Below are 18,093 nucleotides of genomic sequence, written 5' to 3' on the forward strand. Positions count from 1 at the left end.
TTAGCATCTGACACTTTAAGGTATCATTAGCTTGCATCTCCTATGATAATGGTACATTCTGTTTATTGCTCGGCATAATGGCCCCATTACCGACTGGACGGCCATCGAGAAGATGTGCCGAGCTAATGTTGACTGATGGAATATTCGCAATCAAGTGAAATATTTGCCAATAGCTTTTTCACTTGGCAGCCGCATCAAATTCTGTGACCAGTTGACCCCACCAAATCCCCGAATTACCAAAACATGCCACTTAAGTGTTGATCCCCCCCATCCAGCTGGCTGCTAGCCCAGAGGGCAGGGCACAGAAATGGATGTGGACCGTCACCGGCTATCTGCTGCCCAGATGGCTCACTCTGTCACCAGGCTTGGTGCCACCAGGCTGATCATTTGGATGTACAACTTGCATTCATAACACCTGCATTGTTTTATTTTTTTGGAGTATTTTGTGTGGACTCCCAGTGCATCTGTTCGTATCAGACTCTGCATCTTGTCTAGAAAAGTGACAAAATAACTGACTGTCACATTTATCACTATTTACTGAAGTGAATTGACACAGTGATGCTTTTGGAGCTGTTGTGCATTTTGAAAAGGCCACAAACAAAGTGTCATGTGAATTCAAAAACCAGAACTGAAAGTGACAATGTTGTACGTACCTGAATAGTAAAGTGAGACATCTTTCTAAAGGCCAATAAACAGTCACAGTCCTGTTTGGAAAAAGAAAATACTCAGCATGGGCTAAAACAGTTTTTTTCTGAGTTGCAAGTGTAAGGCATGTACCGATGCACTGTCAATGGATTATTTATTGAACCATGCAAACATGGTGTGATTGTCCAGGAAGAAACGACTTTTCCACAAACGTGCCTCATTCAATGAATTTCAGGGACAGGGAGTCTTCACGCTTCGCTTTCTCCACACATAGATATGAAGTTATAATTGAGTATAATTGATTTTACAGTGCATTTGTATATAAATATATAAAATGATAATTTGCAGGTGCAATCACATTTAAATCAACATTTATTATAAAAATATCCGCAATCAGGTCACAGCGGTCTTTCATTACAATTAAACGTTTCAATTGTGTGACACCCGCTACGACACCGGGTGAAGCTATTAATGTGCTTGGCTAATAGGAAAGCATAAAAAAAAAAAGTAAGGTTCATTCTCAGGCAGAAAAAAGGAGACAGACGGTCTTCCTCACATCATGCTTATTGGCCATTCCTCCCCTTTTTCACCCACCCATCACCTGCTGACATTTTTGGAAGAGAAGAGACAGAAACTGTCAGTGTGAAATGAGGTCAGTGATAGCGATGCTGATGGAAAATCACCTATGAAACCAAGGAGACAGTGGATGGACACATTTTCTGGCAGTTTCACCAAGACACACAGATGTGTTGCTAAAAGGTTACCGTGACAACAATCTCAGCACGTCTGGGTGATTGTGTGAGTCTTTGTGCGTGGAATTGAACTGAAACATTCGCATTGGTTACGGCATATTCATATAGGTGGAATGCAATGCAACAAGATGGCTTTAAGTGTTCCAAAAACTGCATTTGAGCCCAGGCTCTTTAAATTAGACTTTTAATAACATGATCACACTTAATGTTGTTTTGCCCAAACACTTCAAATAAAAGCCAAGAGATGAGTCTTGCGAGATACAAGCGGAAAATCCTATCATAGGGATACAAAAACAACAGATCTGACTCTGTTTTCATTATCAAGCCCTAAAAATAAGAAATTGCATTGTAATCCTCAACACAGAAAAACAAATTAACTCCGGAGGGATTATTTGCTCAGTGTGAGAAAAAGACATGAAAGATTAGTACAGATCAGTGCGACACAAATAAACTATTATAAATTCCTAACAGTGATTTCATAGGAAGAAAAAGTTTTTTTGTGTAATAGATAAAATAATCATAAAAAAAAAAAATTGTGCGTTAAAGCTTACCAAATCGTTCCTGCTAGTTGCGGGAGCACAGTTCATCCATTAATGATAAATCCTTAACGTTAAAATCACAAGTTATCACAATAATGGAGGAAAAAAGCAACAATGGTTCATCAACATCATCATCATTATCATCATCTCAATGCTGCTCATAAGCCCTAAGGGACATCATTGCATAGACAGATCCATTTCTTTGGTAGTTCAGCCCAATCACATTTGTCGACATTAACGTGCTACTTCGAACTGCTCTCAATTCTACCAGACATCAAGAGCTATGCTGCAAACGTGTGTGACTCGTAGCTGCGCTTCACATTGCCCAAAAAAATGGTACAATGCCATGACATAAAAAGCACCAGTATTTAGCGCCACTTAATGACAATCCAATTTCTTGGTCTAATGTGGCACATTTTGTAGTCAGTGACTCCTCGATGGGGAATTCACAATATAGTGGAAGCTCAAATTTCAAATATCCCACCGGTTGTACAATTTGCAAAAAAAAAAAAAAACAGGCCTTTAGAGTTGTATAAAAATGTAAGCACTACAACTGTCTCCAAGTGAGATGGCAACATATTAATATTTTGCATTTCAGAGAATGTCCCCTACTATGTAAGCTCTATTAATAGTTGTTCCCACAGAGCAAAGAGAATATTTGCCTCTGAATATTACATGAGATGTTGGTATCTGTTGCTACTGTATGTATGTTAGAGTTGCAATTGTCATCATATTTGCTCATTTCATTCAATTGGAGTGCATACAATAAAAATGAAGATATCATTTAGCGTTTTAAAGTAGAAGTCAACCCCCAAAAATTTTGAAGAATATGTCATATGTGCCCCGACTAGTCTAAAAATGGCATTTTGAAGAATTTTGTGATAGTGGACTATGAGCTAAACAAACAAAATCACATTTTTATCCATCTCAGTGGGCGGCCATTTTGCCACTTGCTGTCAACTGAAAATGACATCGTAGTGGCCAGGTCACAACCAATCACGGCTCAGCTGTAGAAAATGGCAAGCCGTGATTGGTTGCCATTCTCAGGCAACATCTTCTTTAGTGGGTGAATCGTACTGGTAAAGTAAATTTTTATAATAGTGACCCTGGAAATTATTATTAAAACATTTTATTCCAAATTCAGGCCAATCTAATATTGACCAGAATTTGAATTGCGTTCGACTTGTAAAAGAATAAAAATATGTTGATATTGTAACACCTCGAGGAATAAAAAAATGAATGTTTGCACATTTAATTGGAAAAAATTAAATTTGAATGAAAAGCCTTGGTAGACCATCATGCCTGCAGGAGCTTCTTGAGGTCCTCGTCCATCCCTCCCATTTGCAAGCGCTCCAGGCTGTGGTAGCGGTGGACAACGCGGTCGGCCGTCACCACCACCACCCTGACGCCGTGCGGGTCCTCGCCCAGTTGGCAGCCGATGGCAGAACTCACGACCATGTCGAGGCCGTCGTGGCAACCGCCTGCATTCCGGTGATAGTGGCCAGAGAAGACTGCCTTCACCCCTGCAGCGAGGTGCAAATAGGTATGATAAACCTTCTCTCTTTCTGAAATCATTTTCACATCCGCAGAGAACTATGACTAAGATAGGCTTCTATGATTTTTACAGAGCTATTTGATTCACACCATGTCCGACCTTGATGTCCTTCAGCCATCCCAAATGACAATGGAAAAAAAAAATATTAATACTTGAAAGCAAAACTGACCTAAATAAGCCAACATTGGGTGACACTGTACAGAATAGTTTATTTAAAAGTATGCTTAAAATGACACCCTGCTGTTTATTTTTTTGGGGGGGTTAGTGATGTTTACTCAAAAGCTCACAATTACAAAAATCTCCTAAGACAAAGTAATGGTATGGACAAAAACGTGGGAGAAAAAGAAAGTTATAATGAAAGATCTCTCAGCTTTCCATTTAAATATTCTAACAAAGCAGGAACATTCATTAGGGAGTCGGGATTTTCAATTTATTTTCAATTACAAACTACATTCTCATCAGAGCGGCGCAGGTTGACTTTGCCCTGCGGCGGTGGCGCCGTGTCACTGTGGCGTAATCATTGGCCATGCAAAAATTCTTGTTTATCTGTATAATTCCGCTCTGGTGTTTTACAGGTATGAAGTCGTACATTTTAATTGAAATCAAGGTAGTGCAGTCATTTTCATTTCAATCATTGAGTGCTCTGAAATTTGCAGGGGGAAAAAACTACATAGGCTGCTTTAATTCCCAGCAGAATTGAAAGCTTCACAACGGGTGGCCTTGGATTCTTTGCTATAGGTTTCCGCTGTTAATGACAGCTGGCCCCCCCTTCTGGGAAAAAATAACCTTAATTTGACAAAGATCAAATATAAAACAAGTGATTTCACTTCTCCCCGCCATAAGAAGGCATACATCACACTCTGTGTATTGTTATCAAAGCGCCTTGCGGTGCAGTTGGTGTGGGTGGCCCTCTGGGATTTCAAACCTTTAAACGCTCCAGTCGCTGCTGTAGTCAGCCAAGCTATATCAAGGATGAAAATTGCTCTCATTTACTGACGATGAACCATAAATGCTGTGAAATACGCGCTATAAGACATTTCTTGCTATGATGCGTGAGAGTATGGAATATTTTGTCTTGCTGAGTGGCTAGCTAGCTACCCAAATAGAAAAAATGCACACGCTGGGTTGATAATTCCTGTTCTTGTCTGACTCTCTGTGGAAATCCTGTTTACCTGTAAACCAGAAAATAGTCCCGCTTTTTTTTTTAATGATAAGGACTCCCATATGGGAGGATTGGCCTTTGCTTTAACTTGTACGGGTGGGGGGGAGTGATGGAGCGAGAGAGAGAGAGAGAGCGCTGTTTGTTCATTCAGAAAAATAAAAAGTCTAGAGTAAGCAGCTACAGTAATGAAAACATACAGAACGCAAAAGGGCGAGGGGAGGCATTACATGCAGTCAAATTGAATTCTCGGATGGGTGAGAAAAGTCACAATTCACGTTTGGAAAATTAAAATGTATTTTCCCCCCCTGACTGTTATGTATAGGGCTGATTGCAGCCGTGTATTACACAATTGCTGAGTCTGTTGAATAGTCAGAAAGGTTCTTTGCTGTATTGTCCCCAAGCTGACAACGACGACCAAATGGAAGGCGAGATTAAAGGCGTGCAAAAATCTAATTACGTTTGATACCTCCAACCCTTTCTTCAAGGCGGTCATTTTAATTCATCACCCTATCATCTGCTGGTGACTGATTCGCCGGGATTTACTAATTGTCCATTGAGTGTGTCTCAACCAATCAACCCGAAGAAGCCATTTACCTTCAACGTTCCTCTCTTATACAAAGTGTACGCTTCAATAGAGAACATTGTCATCAAAAGCACAGCGAAATGATTACAAATCTGAAATGGTGTTGGCAATTTGCATGACAGAGGGAAGCAAAATGATGTTGAGGCATCTCCCAGCTACAATCTCTCATAAATCAGTCACCACCAAGCATCCGTTTCCTACTGTATGCCCTCCGGTTACAAACAAACACCCACACGGACACACAAAAGGGGTTTGGAAATATTTTTGTGTCAGAGCAGACTCATCACATAACATTTTAAAATGATAAAGGAACAGCCTTTCTATTTATTATTATTACGGTCTAAAGGCTCACTGCTTCATCATCGCTAATCTTGATCGATGTCCTAGAAGCATGAGGACACAATAAATCCTCTCCTTGATACTCTCCGAGATACTCTTGAGTAAAAAAAAAAAAAAAGCCTTGTTCAAGCTCATCATCAAGACGGTGGGGTTAAAGGCTTAGCTGTGACCTCTTATCAAATCCCTGCTGGGTGATAAATGTGCCTTCCCTTTCGAAAAGTGGAAGCATCCTCGCTGATAACGAGAAGAGAATAAGCGACAGAGAATCGGCAGAACAAGAACATGCCTTATCTTGTCCGCTAATTGGCTAACGTATGCACTGCTCTATAGCCACCGGTTAAATTGGGAAACCCCGATGACTTCCTCAGCCGCGCTATTGTTTTTTTTTTCCGTCAATTTCCACTCCTATGGACTACAAGAATATACTGTCAGTCTCTTTGTACATAAACCAATTTGTCAGATGAAAATATGCCAGATGAGGGGTAGAAATTCTCAGAGGCAAGGTGGCACAGGAATTTAATTACAGTCCTGCATCTACTCCACTGTATGGTGAGAGGAGAGGCTGAGAGCACAAGTGGGATTCCTGCTCCTCCAATTGCCTCTTGAATAGAAACACACCGGTGGGCCAGCCACGGGGTTTCCATATTCATCAAAGAGAAGTGCATCAAACTTGCTCGACAAATATGACAGTAAACTTTGTGCTGGCAGCGACCAGAAAAACGCTGGCTAAAGTGCAACGGTAAAAGCCTAAGGGAGCCTTATTTATAACTATTACAGGTATGATAGCGATGAAGCAGCATGAAAGCACCCTCGGGAAGGATGGAAAACCATCTTTGAGGTCATTAAGTCAATTTGGGACAAACAATACTGACCAGCAATAAATATAAGGCTTGATTTAAAAAGTTTACAAAGAAAACATTGACAGGACGTGCAAGAACAGGAAAAGCAAAATTTAATATCAAACAAATGAGTGTCACATCCCCAACCCACGGTAAGTGCTTGTGCAATTAAAAAAAGGGGACTGAGATGCTTTATTAGCCCAACGGGGGGTCATAATGCTGAAACACTGTATCATTAATATGAGCTGGAATGCAGTCAACAGTCCCGTGGTGTAAACTGCTCACGCCGACGAGCCAGACGAAGACTAATTGGTGTTGTGCCTTGGTCCGATATGCAGCTGTGGCGCCGAGATAAAATATAGATACTCGCAGACAAATTTATCAGGCATAGAAAAATGCACAGCTGCACAACCATTTACGTAGTCCCAAACCCATGCGACACAAATATCTATTTTTTTTGTAGTCTGACACATTTTACTCGCGAATGAAAAACACTTATTTATCTTTCTGTTAGCATAAACTAATTGCCATACATTATTTTTCAGATTTCTTTTTCGTGCTGGCCACTACAAGTACCGGAATTTATCTGTACTCGGCTATGCCGGAGGGGGGGGGGGGAATGCAGTTATGCACGATCTGATGCTAGATTGTTCCGCACTGAACTTGAATACTCCCGAGTGGCTAAAGGTGCGCTTGCTTGCGCGTACATGTGAGGTTAATGATGTTGCCCTTTAGTGCAATGACAGTACTAATCACCAGAGTACAAGAGCACATCTGGAGGCTTCAGATCATACGGTGCAGTGGTGTGAACAGACACATGGGAGGGACATGATGCGTGGATAATGCAACACAAGGAGGGGGGGGTCGATGATGGGAGGTAAATTACCATCAATAGAAGACGCATAATTTTCCATAGCTGAAGCTCAAGCAAAGCACACAGACCATAAGAATTTTTTTTTATCTGCACCCAAGGACAGACATGAGCAAGACGCATTGTGCATTGTTTTTAAAGTCAGCATTAGAAAGAATGTCATCAATATTTATCACCACATCTATTTATTTATGTATTTATTAATTATTTATTTAACACCCTGCGTTTTTTTGGGGGGTTTTTTGCATATAAAATTGAATGTTGCCTTTCAAATCATTAACCGCTGTTTGTTTAGAGGAGGAATATTTAATGCTCACCAGACCAAAACATGGTTAAATACATGCAGCCATAATGGACAGTTAATTTAATTAAAACTCTCCTCCAACAGTCACCTTGATAAATGATTGAGAAGAAGGTGGGCCTGTCAATCACTTGTATTAAATTGTCCTATGTATGTGTGCGTGCTAAGTAAAGACAGTTACAGACTCTTCTAAGTCCATAATAATGGAATTTGAAGAAGACTTTTAGGAAGTCATTATTTAAATCAATTGTGGCTGTACCGTATGAGCAAAATAATCCTCTCTTCTGGTTTTAGCGGCGTATGATTCTTCTGGGTTAAGAACCTTAAGTGGCAATGAAGAGGGCTGACAGAAAGCTAAGAAGCTACAAAGTATTAAGACAATCTATTTTAAACCACTATAGAGATCATTTTACATTATTCTATTTACTGGATGAGACAGTGATTTGAAATAAGACTTAGCTCCTTCATTTTGGCAGGCACCTGGTAGCCAAAGAACAAAACAATAAAATTATTTAAATTTACTCATTGTGAAATGGCGGGCAGGGCAGTATGACCTCAAAAATCAAATTTGCAAACACCGACTCCGCTTTTGCATAGCAAAACTGTTCTGCCGCAAAAAGGCATACAGACTCACTGTACAAAAAGTCAAACAGGAAAGATTTATTTAAAAAAAAAAAATAATAATAATTAAACTTGTCCTACCAGCTCTCTTAAATTGGTCCATCAGCTTTTGTCTGACTTCCATCTGTAGGTTAAAGTAGTTGTCTTCCTCATCGGGATTCTTTATGTACAGGGGAATGTGCTGGAACACGATGATATGTTTGGGTGCCTGAACAAGGACAAACTTGTGATCATTCTATTGTCAATTTATCCGTGTCAAATAATACAGCAAGGCTCAGAAATATTGACTTGAAAACTGCCACCCGAACGGCGAATTTTGAGCCTTGCGGAGTATCTTAAATAACGACGGCCGCAATTACAGAGGAGGATGCGACTTTGCTCAGAAGCTCCTCCAGCCATTTTTCCTGAGCCTCCTTGAATTGAGGGCAGGCAGAAGCATCGTAGAACAACTGGGAGTTCAGAACCAGGAAGAGGACTCCACCCACCTGAGACAACAGAAACACCAAAATGCTTCAGTCACAAAGCATATTAGCAAATTTCCATTCCAAGAGTGTGCTATCCTTTTTTTAGTTCCTTGATAAGCACTCATCCAATCCCCTTAAAAACATTAGTTCAACTCACTGGTTAGTAATGGACAAACACATTGATAAACATTTAAATGTCACGTCGATGATGTCAGCTCATCTGCATTTTGATAGCTCGATAGTCAGTGGAAGAGGTAAAAGTGCAGACAACTCATTACGTTCCCGTGCCAGCGCAATTAACAATTTCCACTGAGTGTCAAGTCAAAATGAAATCTTCATTAACACTTAATGGAACAAAAATGGCCGATTGTCTTCTGAAAACGGCAACAGCTTATATAACTAGAAAATGCAATTTCTGGAGAAATTGCGTGTGAAGGCGAAGACTTTGAATCACTTCTTGGGGAATGATGCCGAATGATGTTGAAATGAGTTGAATTTCTTGAGAAATGTGGAAAATAGAAGTGTAATACTAAATTTTTGAGAATATGGTTGAATTTCAAATTTGATTTTTGGAATTTTTGGTAAGTGGAAAGTTGTGGAATAGGCAGGCAAAGGATGAACAGTTGAATGTTGGAACGGGTTGAATCGGTTAAAAAATGTAGAAGTGAGAGCAAATGTTGAATCCCCATAGAGAATGAATGGGAATTAAAAGAAAAAGCAATTGCGCCAAAATATTTTGAAATTTGGAACAAAACGTAAAAAAAACAGCTTCAGGAGGTTCACTTTTGGGGTTAAAATGTTGAAACGGGTTCAATCGGACAAAAAATGCAAAAGTTAGCGCCTAATGTAGCTATTTATGGCAGTTAATGTTGAAATAAGTTCACTTCCGGGTTGATTTGGGTCACTTCCGGTCCATTTGGGTCACTTCCGGTCTGATTAGAGGCACTTCCGGTCCAGCTGAGGTCACTTCCGGTTTATTTGGGGTCACTTCCGGTTTAAAAAGGTCACTTCCGGTTTAAAAAGGTCACTTCCGGTTTGATTTGGGGTTACTTCCGGTTTACCTGAGGTCACTTCCTGTTTACCTAAGGTCACTTCCGGTTTGATTTGGGCCACTTCCGGTTCATTCTAGGTTCATTGGGAGCACTTCAGGGTCAATCCAAGATGGCCGCCACACTGGAAGTGGGGGTCAAGGGTTGAATTTTGTAAGCATAGTGGAAGTGGGGGTGAAGGGGGTGAATATGGTAAGGATGAGGTGACCAAAGTGAATAAAGTTGGAATGGGTTGAATCGGTTGAAAAATGTAGAAATTAGAGTAGAAAAACCAAATTTTGTAGAATTTGGTTGAATTTCAAAATTGAAAATTTGGAAATTTTGGTAAGTGGGAAGGTGTGGAATAGGTAGGCAAAAGATGAACAGTTGAAAGTTGGAATGGGTTGAATCGGTTGAAAAACGTAGAAGTTAGAGTAGAAAAACGAAATTTTGGAGAATTCGGTTGAATTTCAAATTTGAAATTTTGGAATTTTTGATAGGTGAGAAGTTGTGGAATAGGCAGGCAAAAGATGAACAGTTGAAAGTTGGAATGGGTTGAATCGGTTGAAAAATGTAGAAATTAGAGTAGAAAAACGAAATTACGAAGAATTTGGTTGAATTTCAAATTTGAAAATTTGGAATTTTTTGTAAGTGGGAAGTTGTGGAATAGGTAGGCAAAAGATGAACAGTTGGAAGTTGGAACGGGTTGAATCGGTCGAAAAATGTAGAAATTAGAGGTGAAAAACGAAATTTCGTGAAATTTTGTCGGAATTTTTAACGTGAAAACGTGAAATTTTTGAATTTGGGAATTTTGGGAATGTCGAGAATCATTCCGAATGTGGTTTGAATGTGCTGAATGAGGTGAATTTAAAAGGGGAATGACGTAAATGTGAAATGTCGAATCTGCCATTGAGAATGAATGGGGAAAAATTTGTCGTAAATTCGCGAATTTTGCGAAATCGGAAAATTTTCGGAACGAGAAAAATGGAAGCGCTCATCTCGTGAATATTTGGAATACATCAAAAGTGGAACGGAGTGAATCGGATGAACTATGTGGAAGAAGAAGCGGGACAAAAAAGTGTGGAGAATAAAATAGAAGAATAATAATAACTAGAAAATGCAATTTCTGGAGAAATTGCGTGTGAAGGCGAAGACTTTGAATCACTTCTTGGGGAATGATGCCGAATGAAAAGATGAACAGTTGAAAGTTGGAATGGGTTGAATCGGTCAAAAAATGTAGAAATTAGAAGTGAAAAACGGAATTTTGTGAAATTTTGTCGAAATTTTTAACGTGAAAACGTGAAATTTTTGAATTTGGGAATTTTGGGAATGTCGAGAATCATTCCGAATGTGGTTTGAATGTGCTGAATGAGGTGAATTTAAAAGGGGAATGACGTAAATGTGAAATGTCGAACCTGCCATTGACAATGAATGGGGAAAAATTTGTCGTAAATTCGCGAATTTTGCGAAATCGGAAAATTTTCGGAACGAGAAAAATGGAAGCGCTCATCTCGTGAATATTTGGAATACGTCAAAAGTGGAACGGAGTGAATCGGATGAATTATGTGGAAGAAGAAGCGGGACAAAAAAGTGGCGGGAATAAAATAGAAGAATAATAATAATAATAATAGAGAATGGTGTAGAATAACATATGTGTGAAGGCCATCGCCTTCACACAACTAGAAAATGCAATTTCTGGAGAAATTGCGTGTGAAGGCGAAGACTTTGAATCACTTCTTGGGGAATGATGCCGAATGATGTTGAAATGAGTTGAATTTCTTGAGAAATGTGGAAAATAGAAGTGTAATACTAAATTGTGGAGAATGTGGTTGAATTTCAAATTTGAATTTTGGAATTTTTGGTAAGTGGGAGGTTGTGGAATAGGTAGGCAAAAGATGAACAGTTGAAAGTTGGAATGGGTTGAAACGTTTAAAAAATGTAGAAGTTAGAGCAAATATTGAATCCCCATAGAGAATGAATGGGAATTAAAAGAAAAAGCAATTGCGCCAAAATATTTTGAAATTTGGAACAAAAGGACAAAAAACGGCTTCAGGAGGTTCCCTTTTGCGGTTAAAATGTTGAAACGGGTTTAATCGGACAAAAATTGCAAAAGTTAGCTAAAATGTAGCTATTTAGGGCACTTAATCTTGAAATAAGGTTACTTCCGGTTTATTTGGGTCACTTCCGGTTTGAATAGAGGCACTTCCGGTCAAGCTGAGGTCACTTCCGGTTTATTTGGGGTCACTTCCGGTTTAAAAAGGTCACTTCCGGTTTAAAAAGGTCACTTCCGGTTTGATTTGGGGTCACTTCCGGTTTACCTAAGGTCACTTCCTGTTTACCTAAGGTCACTTCCGGTTCGATTTGGGGCACTTCCGGTTCATTCTAGGGTCATTGGGAGCACTTCAGGGTCAATCCAAGATGGCGCCACACTGGAAGTGGGGGTCAAGGGTTGAATTGTGTAAGCATAGTGGAAGTGGGGGTGAAGGGGGTGAATATGGTAAGGATGAGGTGACCAAAGTGAATAAAGTTGGAATGGGTTGAATCGGTTGAAAAATGTAGAAATTAGAGTAGAAAAACCAAATTTTGTAGAATTTGGTTGAATTTCAAAATTGAAAATTTGGAAATTTTGGTAAGTGGGAAGGTGTGGAATAGGTAGGCAAAAGATGAACAGTTGAAAGTTGGAATGGGTTGAATCGGTTGAAAAACGTAGACGTTAGAGTAGAAAAACGAAATTTTGGAGAATTTGGTTGAATTTCAAATTTGAAATTTGGAATTTTTGGTAGGTGAGAAGTTGTGGAATAGGCAGGCAAAAGATGAACAGTTGAAAATTGGAATGGGTTGAATCGGTTGAAAAATGTAGAAACTAGAGGTGAAAAACGAAATTTCGTGAAATTTTGTCGGAATTTTTAACGTGAAAACGTGAAATTTTTGAATTTGGGAATTTTGGGAATGTCGAGAATCATTCCGAATGTGGTTTGAATGTGCTGAATGAGGTGAATTTAAAAGGGGAATGACGTAAATGTGAAATGTAGAATCTGCCATTGAGAATGAATGGGGAAAAATTTGTCGTAAATTCGCGAATTTTGCGAAATCGGAAAATTTTCGGAACGAGAAAAATGGAAGCGCTCATCTCGTGAATATTTGGAATACGTCAAAAGTGGAACGGAGTGAATCGGATGAATTACGTGGAAGAAGAAGCGGGACAAAAAAGTGTGGAGAATAAAATATAATAATAATAATAATAATAGAGAATGGTGTAGAATAACATATGTGTGAAGGCCATCGCCTTCACACAATAATAATAATAATAGAGAATGGTGTAGAATAACATATGTGTGAAGGCCATCGCCTTCACACAAATATACTGCATTACGTTACGTAGTGCTTACCCAAAAGCTGAAATAATCATCGCCCCATGTACGGCAGTACTGCTCCACTGTTGTGGGGGTCGGCGTGTTTCCAAGGTCATGATTGCCACTGACAAACACGAGTGGGATCGAAGGGTCGGTCCCCTCCAATGCCGTCTTTAGGTCTCGTTCCTGAGCCTCTCTGAAAGTGGTTTCTGCAAAAAAAAGAAAAAAGAAAACTTTCACCAAGGGTACACGTAAGACTACCACGGTAACCTTGGCAACCTGACTTTGTAGCTCAGTGCATTTATCCAATCTATACTCATAAGACAGACAAGGCAATTTGTTTTGCACCAACTTAATGCACTCAACTGAAAGTAAACCTTGGAAGGAGATCTTGACTATTTTTTGTGAGCTCCCTACATTAGCCCATAAAATCCAATCTCTATGCATTAACTTGAAGATATACAAGGTTGGGGTAGAGGTCCGTAATGGCTTAGCTGAGCTGAGCGGCATGTGCAGTTTCAATTTTTAGCTTGTGTTAAATAAGACTTGGACAAGTTTTATAGCTTGCTTAACAAAGTGGATCAGTTCTTGTTTTTATGTTGCCATTTATTTACCGGGGGAAATAAGGAAGGAGTTGTAGACGAATTACAACACGCTATAAAATAAGGCCTGTTTTAAATACAGCATTAATATGCACCATCTGAGCTGAATGTGACAAATCTGTGATTACACCAAAGTGACCACTTGTGATTGGATCTCATTTCCGTGCTCCGTGTTAAAAAAAAAATATGAAGAGATTGCTCAGGGCAACGAGTGTATACATCTGCTAACGTTGTTTTGCTATGTTACGGTTATATTTACGTCAGCAGAGATATTTTGAATAGACGTTAATGACAGGGCTGAACAGGTCCAAAGTGCTCAAATGTGGGCAATTTGGAGGAAATGGGAAAAAAAAATGGAAGCACTGAAGGGTTTTTCAGTTGGAGAGCTGCAAGTGTGCACGATGGAGTTAGCTTGTGTTTCGTTCCACTGTGACCTATAATCATCGCCGGGCCAGATGGCACGTGTAGGGCTAAGGACGGAAATCGACATTTTCAAGCTGAGCTGGATGTGGATAAGAAAATGTAACATCTTTACGTTTCCGTTCTTATAGTCCGAAGAATACGGCAGCGGCTTTTATCAATGAGAGTGCGTCATTAACGAGTCAAGTGCTTTCCTGATTACAGCGCAACCTCAGTAGAATGATTTATTTTCTTCTCTAACTCTGTTTTCAAAATATCCATTTGAGATGACCTGTCACGCAATTGATCTATTTCAGTAAAAAAAAAAACATGATAAATGTTTGTCAACACTGCATCAAAAGTCAACTAGCTGCTATCATAAATTCAACCTTGAGCTGTCACTATCGTATGGTGTGAAAGCAAAGACATTTTTTTTTTTTTCTAGTGTGAGTTTTTGCAAGTGGTGTCAAATTGATGCGAGAACAGAGTGAGCCCGATCAAACTTGTGTGATATCAGCAGTAATGCAAAGGCTTGACTGGACTGTAAAGGATGAAGAGATCTAAGCCTGTAGGTGAAGCGTTTGATCTAAAAGTCGATCAACATTCCCATCTTCACCCTGGGTGCTTTGGAGACTCGAGGAAAAAAAAAAAACCCAAATACGAAGAAACGAGCAGTCAGAATGAGTTTGGAAGACAAAAGTTGAGTTGGGGTGTCTGAAAAACAAGTGCAAAATGGAGGCATCCCTTTTACTGAATTGTATTCTATTCTGTCTCAGTACTTTTGCAAAACATGACAATATATTCAATATTATTTTTCTTTAAGCAAGCTTTACACACATGCCTGCATCAACAAACTCACTCCCACTGTACCGTGAGGAAAAATCCTTTACGCATCTCTAGAGACATTTTTGTAGCGCTCATTAGGAGCCTGTTATGTCCAGCATGTTTATTTACTTTAATATTCCTAACATCTCAACCACAACAAAAAAAAAAAGTCTCCAGTGAGTGTAAATAAAAAACTGGACAATTTTTATTACCCTTTTACCTTTAAGGCCAAGTATATTATACATTGCTGAGGAAACTGCTCGATCTACATGTCACAAAGATGAAGACAATTGGCCAGCAAACTCACTAGGTAGCAAAAATAACCTATCAATGTGGGACAACCATAACAAGAGCGCATATAAAAGGTTGATGTTGTTGATGTACCGCTATATGAACTCATTTCGCTAGCTCGGATGATGGCTGTGTAAACAAGTCCCATATACCGTTGCAGTGTTTAAAAGAGCCTCTTGGGGTTAATGTAGTTTTTTTTTTTTTTTTTACACATGGGCCTGCAAAACTGCATACAAATCGCGTCCTTTCGGTGGCTCGGTAATAGAACAAAAGCGTTATAAGCAAAAAAATGCTGCCTGGGGAGGAAGAAGGAAAAAAAACAAAAAAAACAAAAAAACCTTAAAGTGTTGTCAAATGTTTTCAGTCCTTTGGATGCACTGAAAAGATGGATGAGGAGCAGGCAAGGGTATGTCAGTGTCATTAAATAAGAGATGTCAAAACAGGGCGATGAGATAGCAAACTGGCTGTCAAGTCAAGATTGAGGAAGGACGTCAAGAGAAAAATGTCAGATATATGTGAGAACAGAAATACAGTTGCCAATTTGCTGTCACCAACAGGCAAGCAGCATTGACAGTGGCGCTATATTAAAAACGTGAATAACTCACAGAATTTTCAGATCACAATGGGGGAAAGAAAAAAAAATCGAGTAGTTGCAGAGCGAGCAAGAGACAGACAGATTCGCTTCCACTCACTTTCTGTGTCCACTGCTCAGGGCCAGACGGGCACCTTGTGCTAGCTTCCTCATTATCATGCAAACGTAGTTTGCAGTGGTGGATGGATGCCTTGCGGCTTTTTTTTGTTCTTGTTTGCTGAACACACAGTTCATAAACATTTTTAACCATTTCTATGAGAATCTATTCAGTGTTCTTGGGTGGCGAAAAGAGAGCATAACGGTTGTGAGTGGATTGAAGCAGTTTTTGGTTTTGTTAGATAGGGACTTACTATATTACATATTATATTATAATGGAGAAAATTACTTTCTCTGATTAAAAAAAATGTAAAAATTTACTAGAACCTTTACAATAGTTACCCTTACCCAGCAAAATGAAAAATGGGATGTTCAGCGCAACACATAATGGTTGTCGCCAATAATGCATTTCTCCTTTAGCCTTGAACCAGACTGGAGACATGAATTGATGACTAATGTGCTGAGCACAAGATGTCTCTTATTAAAAAAAAAAAATGTTCACTACAATTGTCTGAGACTGCGATATTAAAAAATACAGCATGGATTTTTTTTTTTTTTTTTATTCCCAACGGTAATCAAAGCAACAAATGCTCAGCAAAGCTGGCCCGATCAAAAGCCGAAATCGTTTTTCAGAATAGAAACTAAAGCTTCCAGAGAATAGCCAGGAGGCCTGTGCTTTTTCATAGATAAATATCAGCTGCTGTCACGAGGGAGGATGTTGTTTACAGACTGGCTGGGAAACAGAGCGGGCTCAGGCTCAAACCTTCCTTGGCATAGAATATCTTACATCACTGAACCACATCCCATCGCCTAAACGCAAATCAGTTAATTTGATCAGAACAATGAAAGCACTGGAACCTTGAAATAACAAGAGTCCGTGTACTAATATTGTACATTTCGTACAGATGTACAGTGTATTTTTTTAATCAGCCCCAGGAGGCTTAAACAAGCAAAACCATCTCTCATACTTGTTATCATAAAATGCATCAAAGACTGATATATTTGCAGCTCGTATTTAAAATGACCGATTGACCATTTTTGTTTGATTTATATTACAATTATTTACCTGGCATGGCATGGACCAGATCCCCACACAGCACCATAAACCTCGGCCGAGGGCGTAACTGGTTCATGGCTTCCACCGTTTGTTTGGTGAGCTCAACTTCCTCTGCCCATTCATCTCCTCCACTTTTAGAGTCACCTTGCCGCCATGCCTTCATGAGGCCAAGTTGCGGGTCTGCAGCCTGGATGAAGTAGAATGGCCCCGTCCACCCATCCTCAATATCTGCAAAGTAGAAGAAAAAAAAGGACAGTTTAAGAGCAATATATATATATATATATATATATGAATATTAAAGAACTGAGACATCTCAAAGAAAATGACTTTGAGCCACAAAACAATTTTCATTCCAAAACATTTAAAGCAAACACTCCTTTTATAGAGCTGCATGGGGGAGCTCAAATGAATCCTGCAAGACTTTTGTTGTTCCAGGCGCAATTTATAGTACAATAGCTCTCACTGTAGTCAGATATACTAACTATTTTCCCGACAAAGAGGAAGATTAAAAACACACACGTACACAACACGAGAAGGAAGCTAACACAAATTGTAGAATCTCCCAAGTGTTAGTGTCTGGACTCGAAATAAAATGTATCTTCAGATTGGAGCACAATAGTAATTACAAATTTAGCAAAACAGTATCCATGGTAGCTATACACAACTTTAGCTTGTTCTCTTGGACGCATTTAAAAACTTAAAAACCGAAACTAATGCTGTTTCAGTTCCATTTTCTAGTAATAGCTACGACTTTCAAAGTTACCGAAAGTAGATTTAACGCAAATGGACTGACCATCGAAAATTCGATTCGCCACTTAACTTGCGTTTAAACGACAAAAGTAACTGTGAATACAACTTAAAAACACGAGTTACGTAGTTGTTTTACACAACCGGCGACCTCAACTTATTAAAGAGGGAGCTAAATCGTTAAGCAAGTTTCGTAACCAAAAGAGTTCGCGAAGAGCGGGTACCTTCACCGAGTCCATGGAAGGTTCTATGTTTTGCCCTGAGAAAGATATTTTCCGTCCCAGCCATTAAATTCACTGGTTGTAGAGTTGTTCAAAGCCGTTGTTATTTGTCGAGCCAGCCTCTCGTAACGGTGCAGCAGCCACTGAAGCTAACCGGGGTGACAATCGGTGATCGATTACAATGCCTGGCTGTCTTCTGCTGTGTGGCGTT

The 18,093-nt window shown here is 39.4% G+C and overlaps 2 protein-coding genes across 2 annotated transcripts in view; both read right to left on the minus strand.

The window, feature by feature from the left end:
* Positions 1–1,565: 1,565 nt before the first annotated feature.
* On the minus strand, positions 1,566–18,080 carry cpped1 (calcineurin-like phosphoesterase domain containing 1). Its single transcript, XM_049759197.2, has 6 exons — positions 17,886–18,080; positions 16,924–17,142; positions 13,089–13,261; positions 8,567–8,692; positions 8,289–8,415; positions 1,566–3,459 (listed from the first exon to the last, which is right to left on the minus strand). Exons 1-6 carry the CDS (start codon positions 17,947–17,949, stop codon positions 3,233–3,235), a joined length of 936 nt encoding a protein of 311 aa, XP_049615154.1. The 5' UTR covers positions 17,950–18,080; the 3' UTR covers positions 1,566–3,232.
* Positions 16,996–18,093, minus strand: part of snx29 (sorting nexin 29) — an 85,825-nt gene continuing 84,727 nt past the window's right edge. The window contains exon 22 of the transcript XR_007489251.2: positions 16,996–17,142. The gene's annotated coding sequence lies outside the window, so the exon portion shown is untranslated. The remainder of the gene's footprint in view (positions 17,143–18,093) is intronic.

The sequence above is a fragment of the Syngnathus scovelli genome, chromosome 21 (genome assembly GCF_024217435.2).
Source record: "Syngnathus scovelli strain Florida chromosome 21, RoL_Ssco_1.2, whole genome shotgun sequence".
NCBI lineage: Eukaryota > Metazoa > Chordata > Actinopteri > Syngnathiformes > Syngnathidae > Syngnathus > Syngnathus scovelli.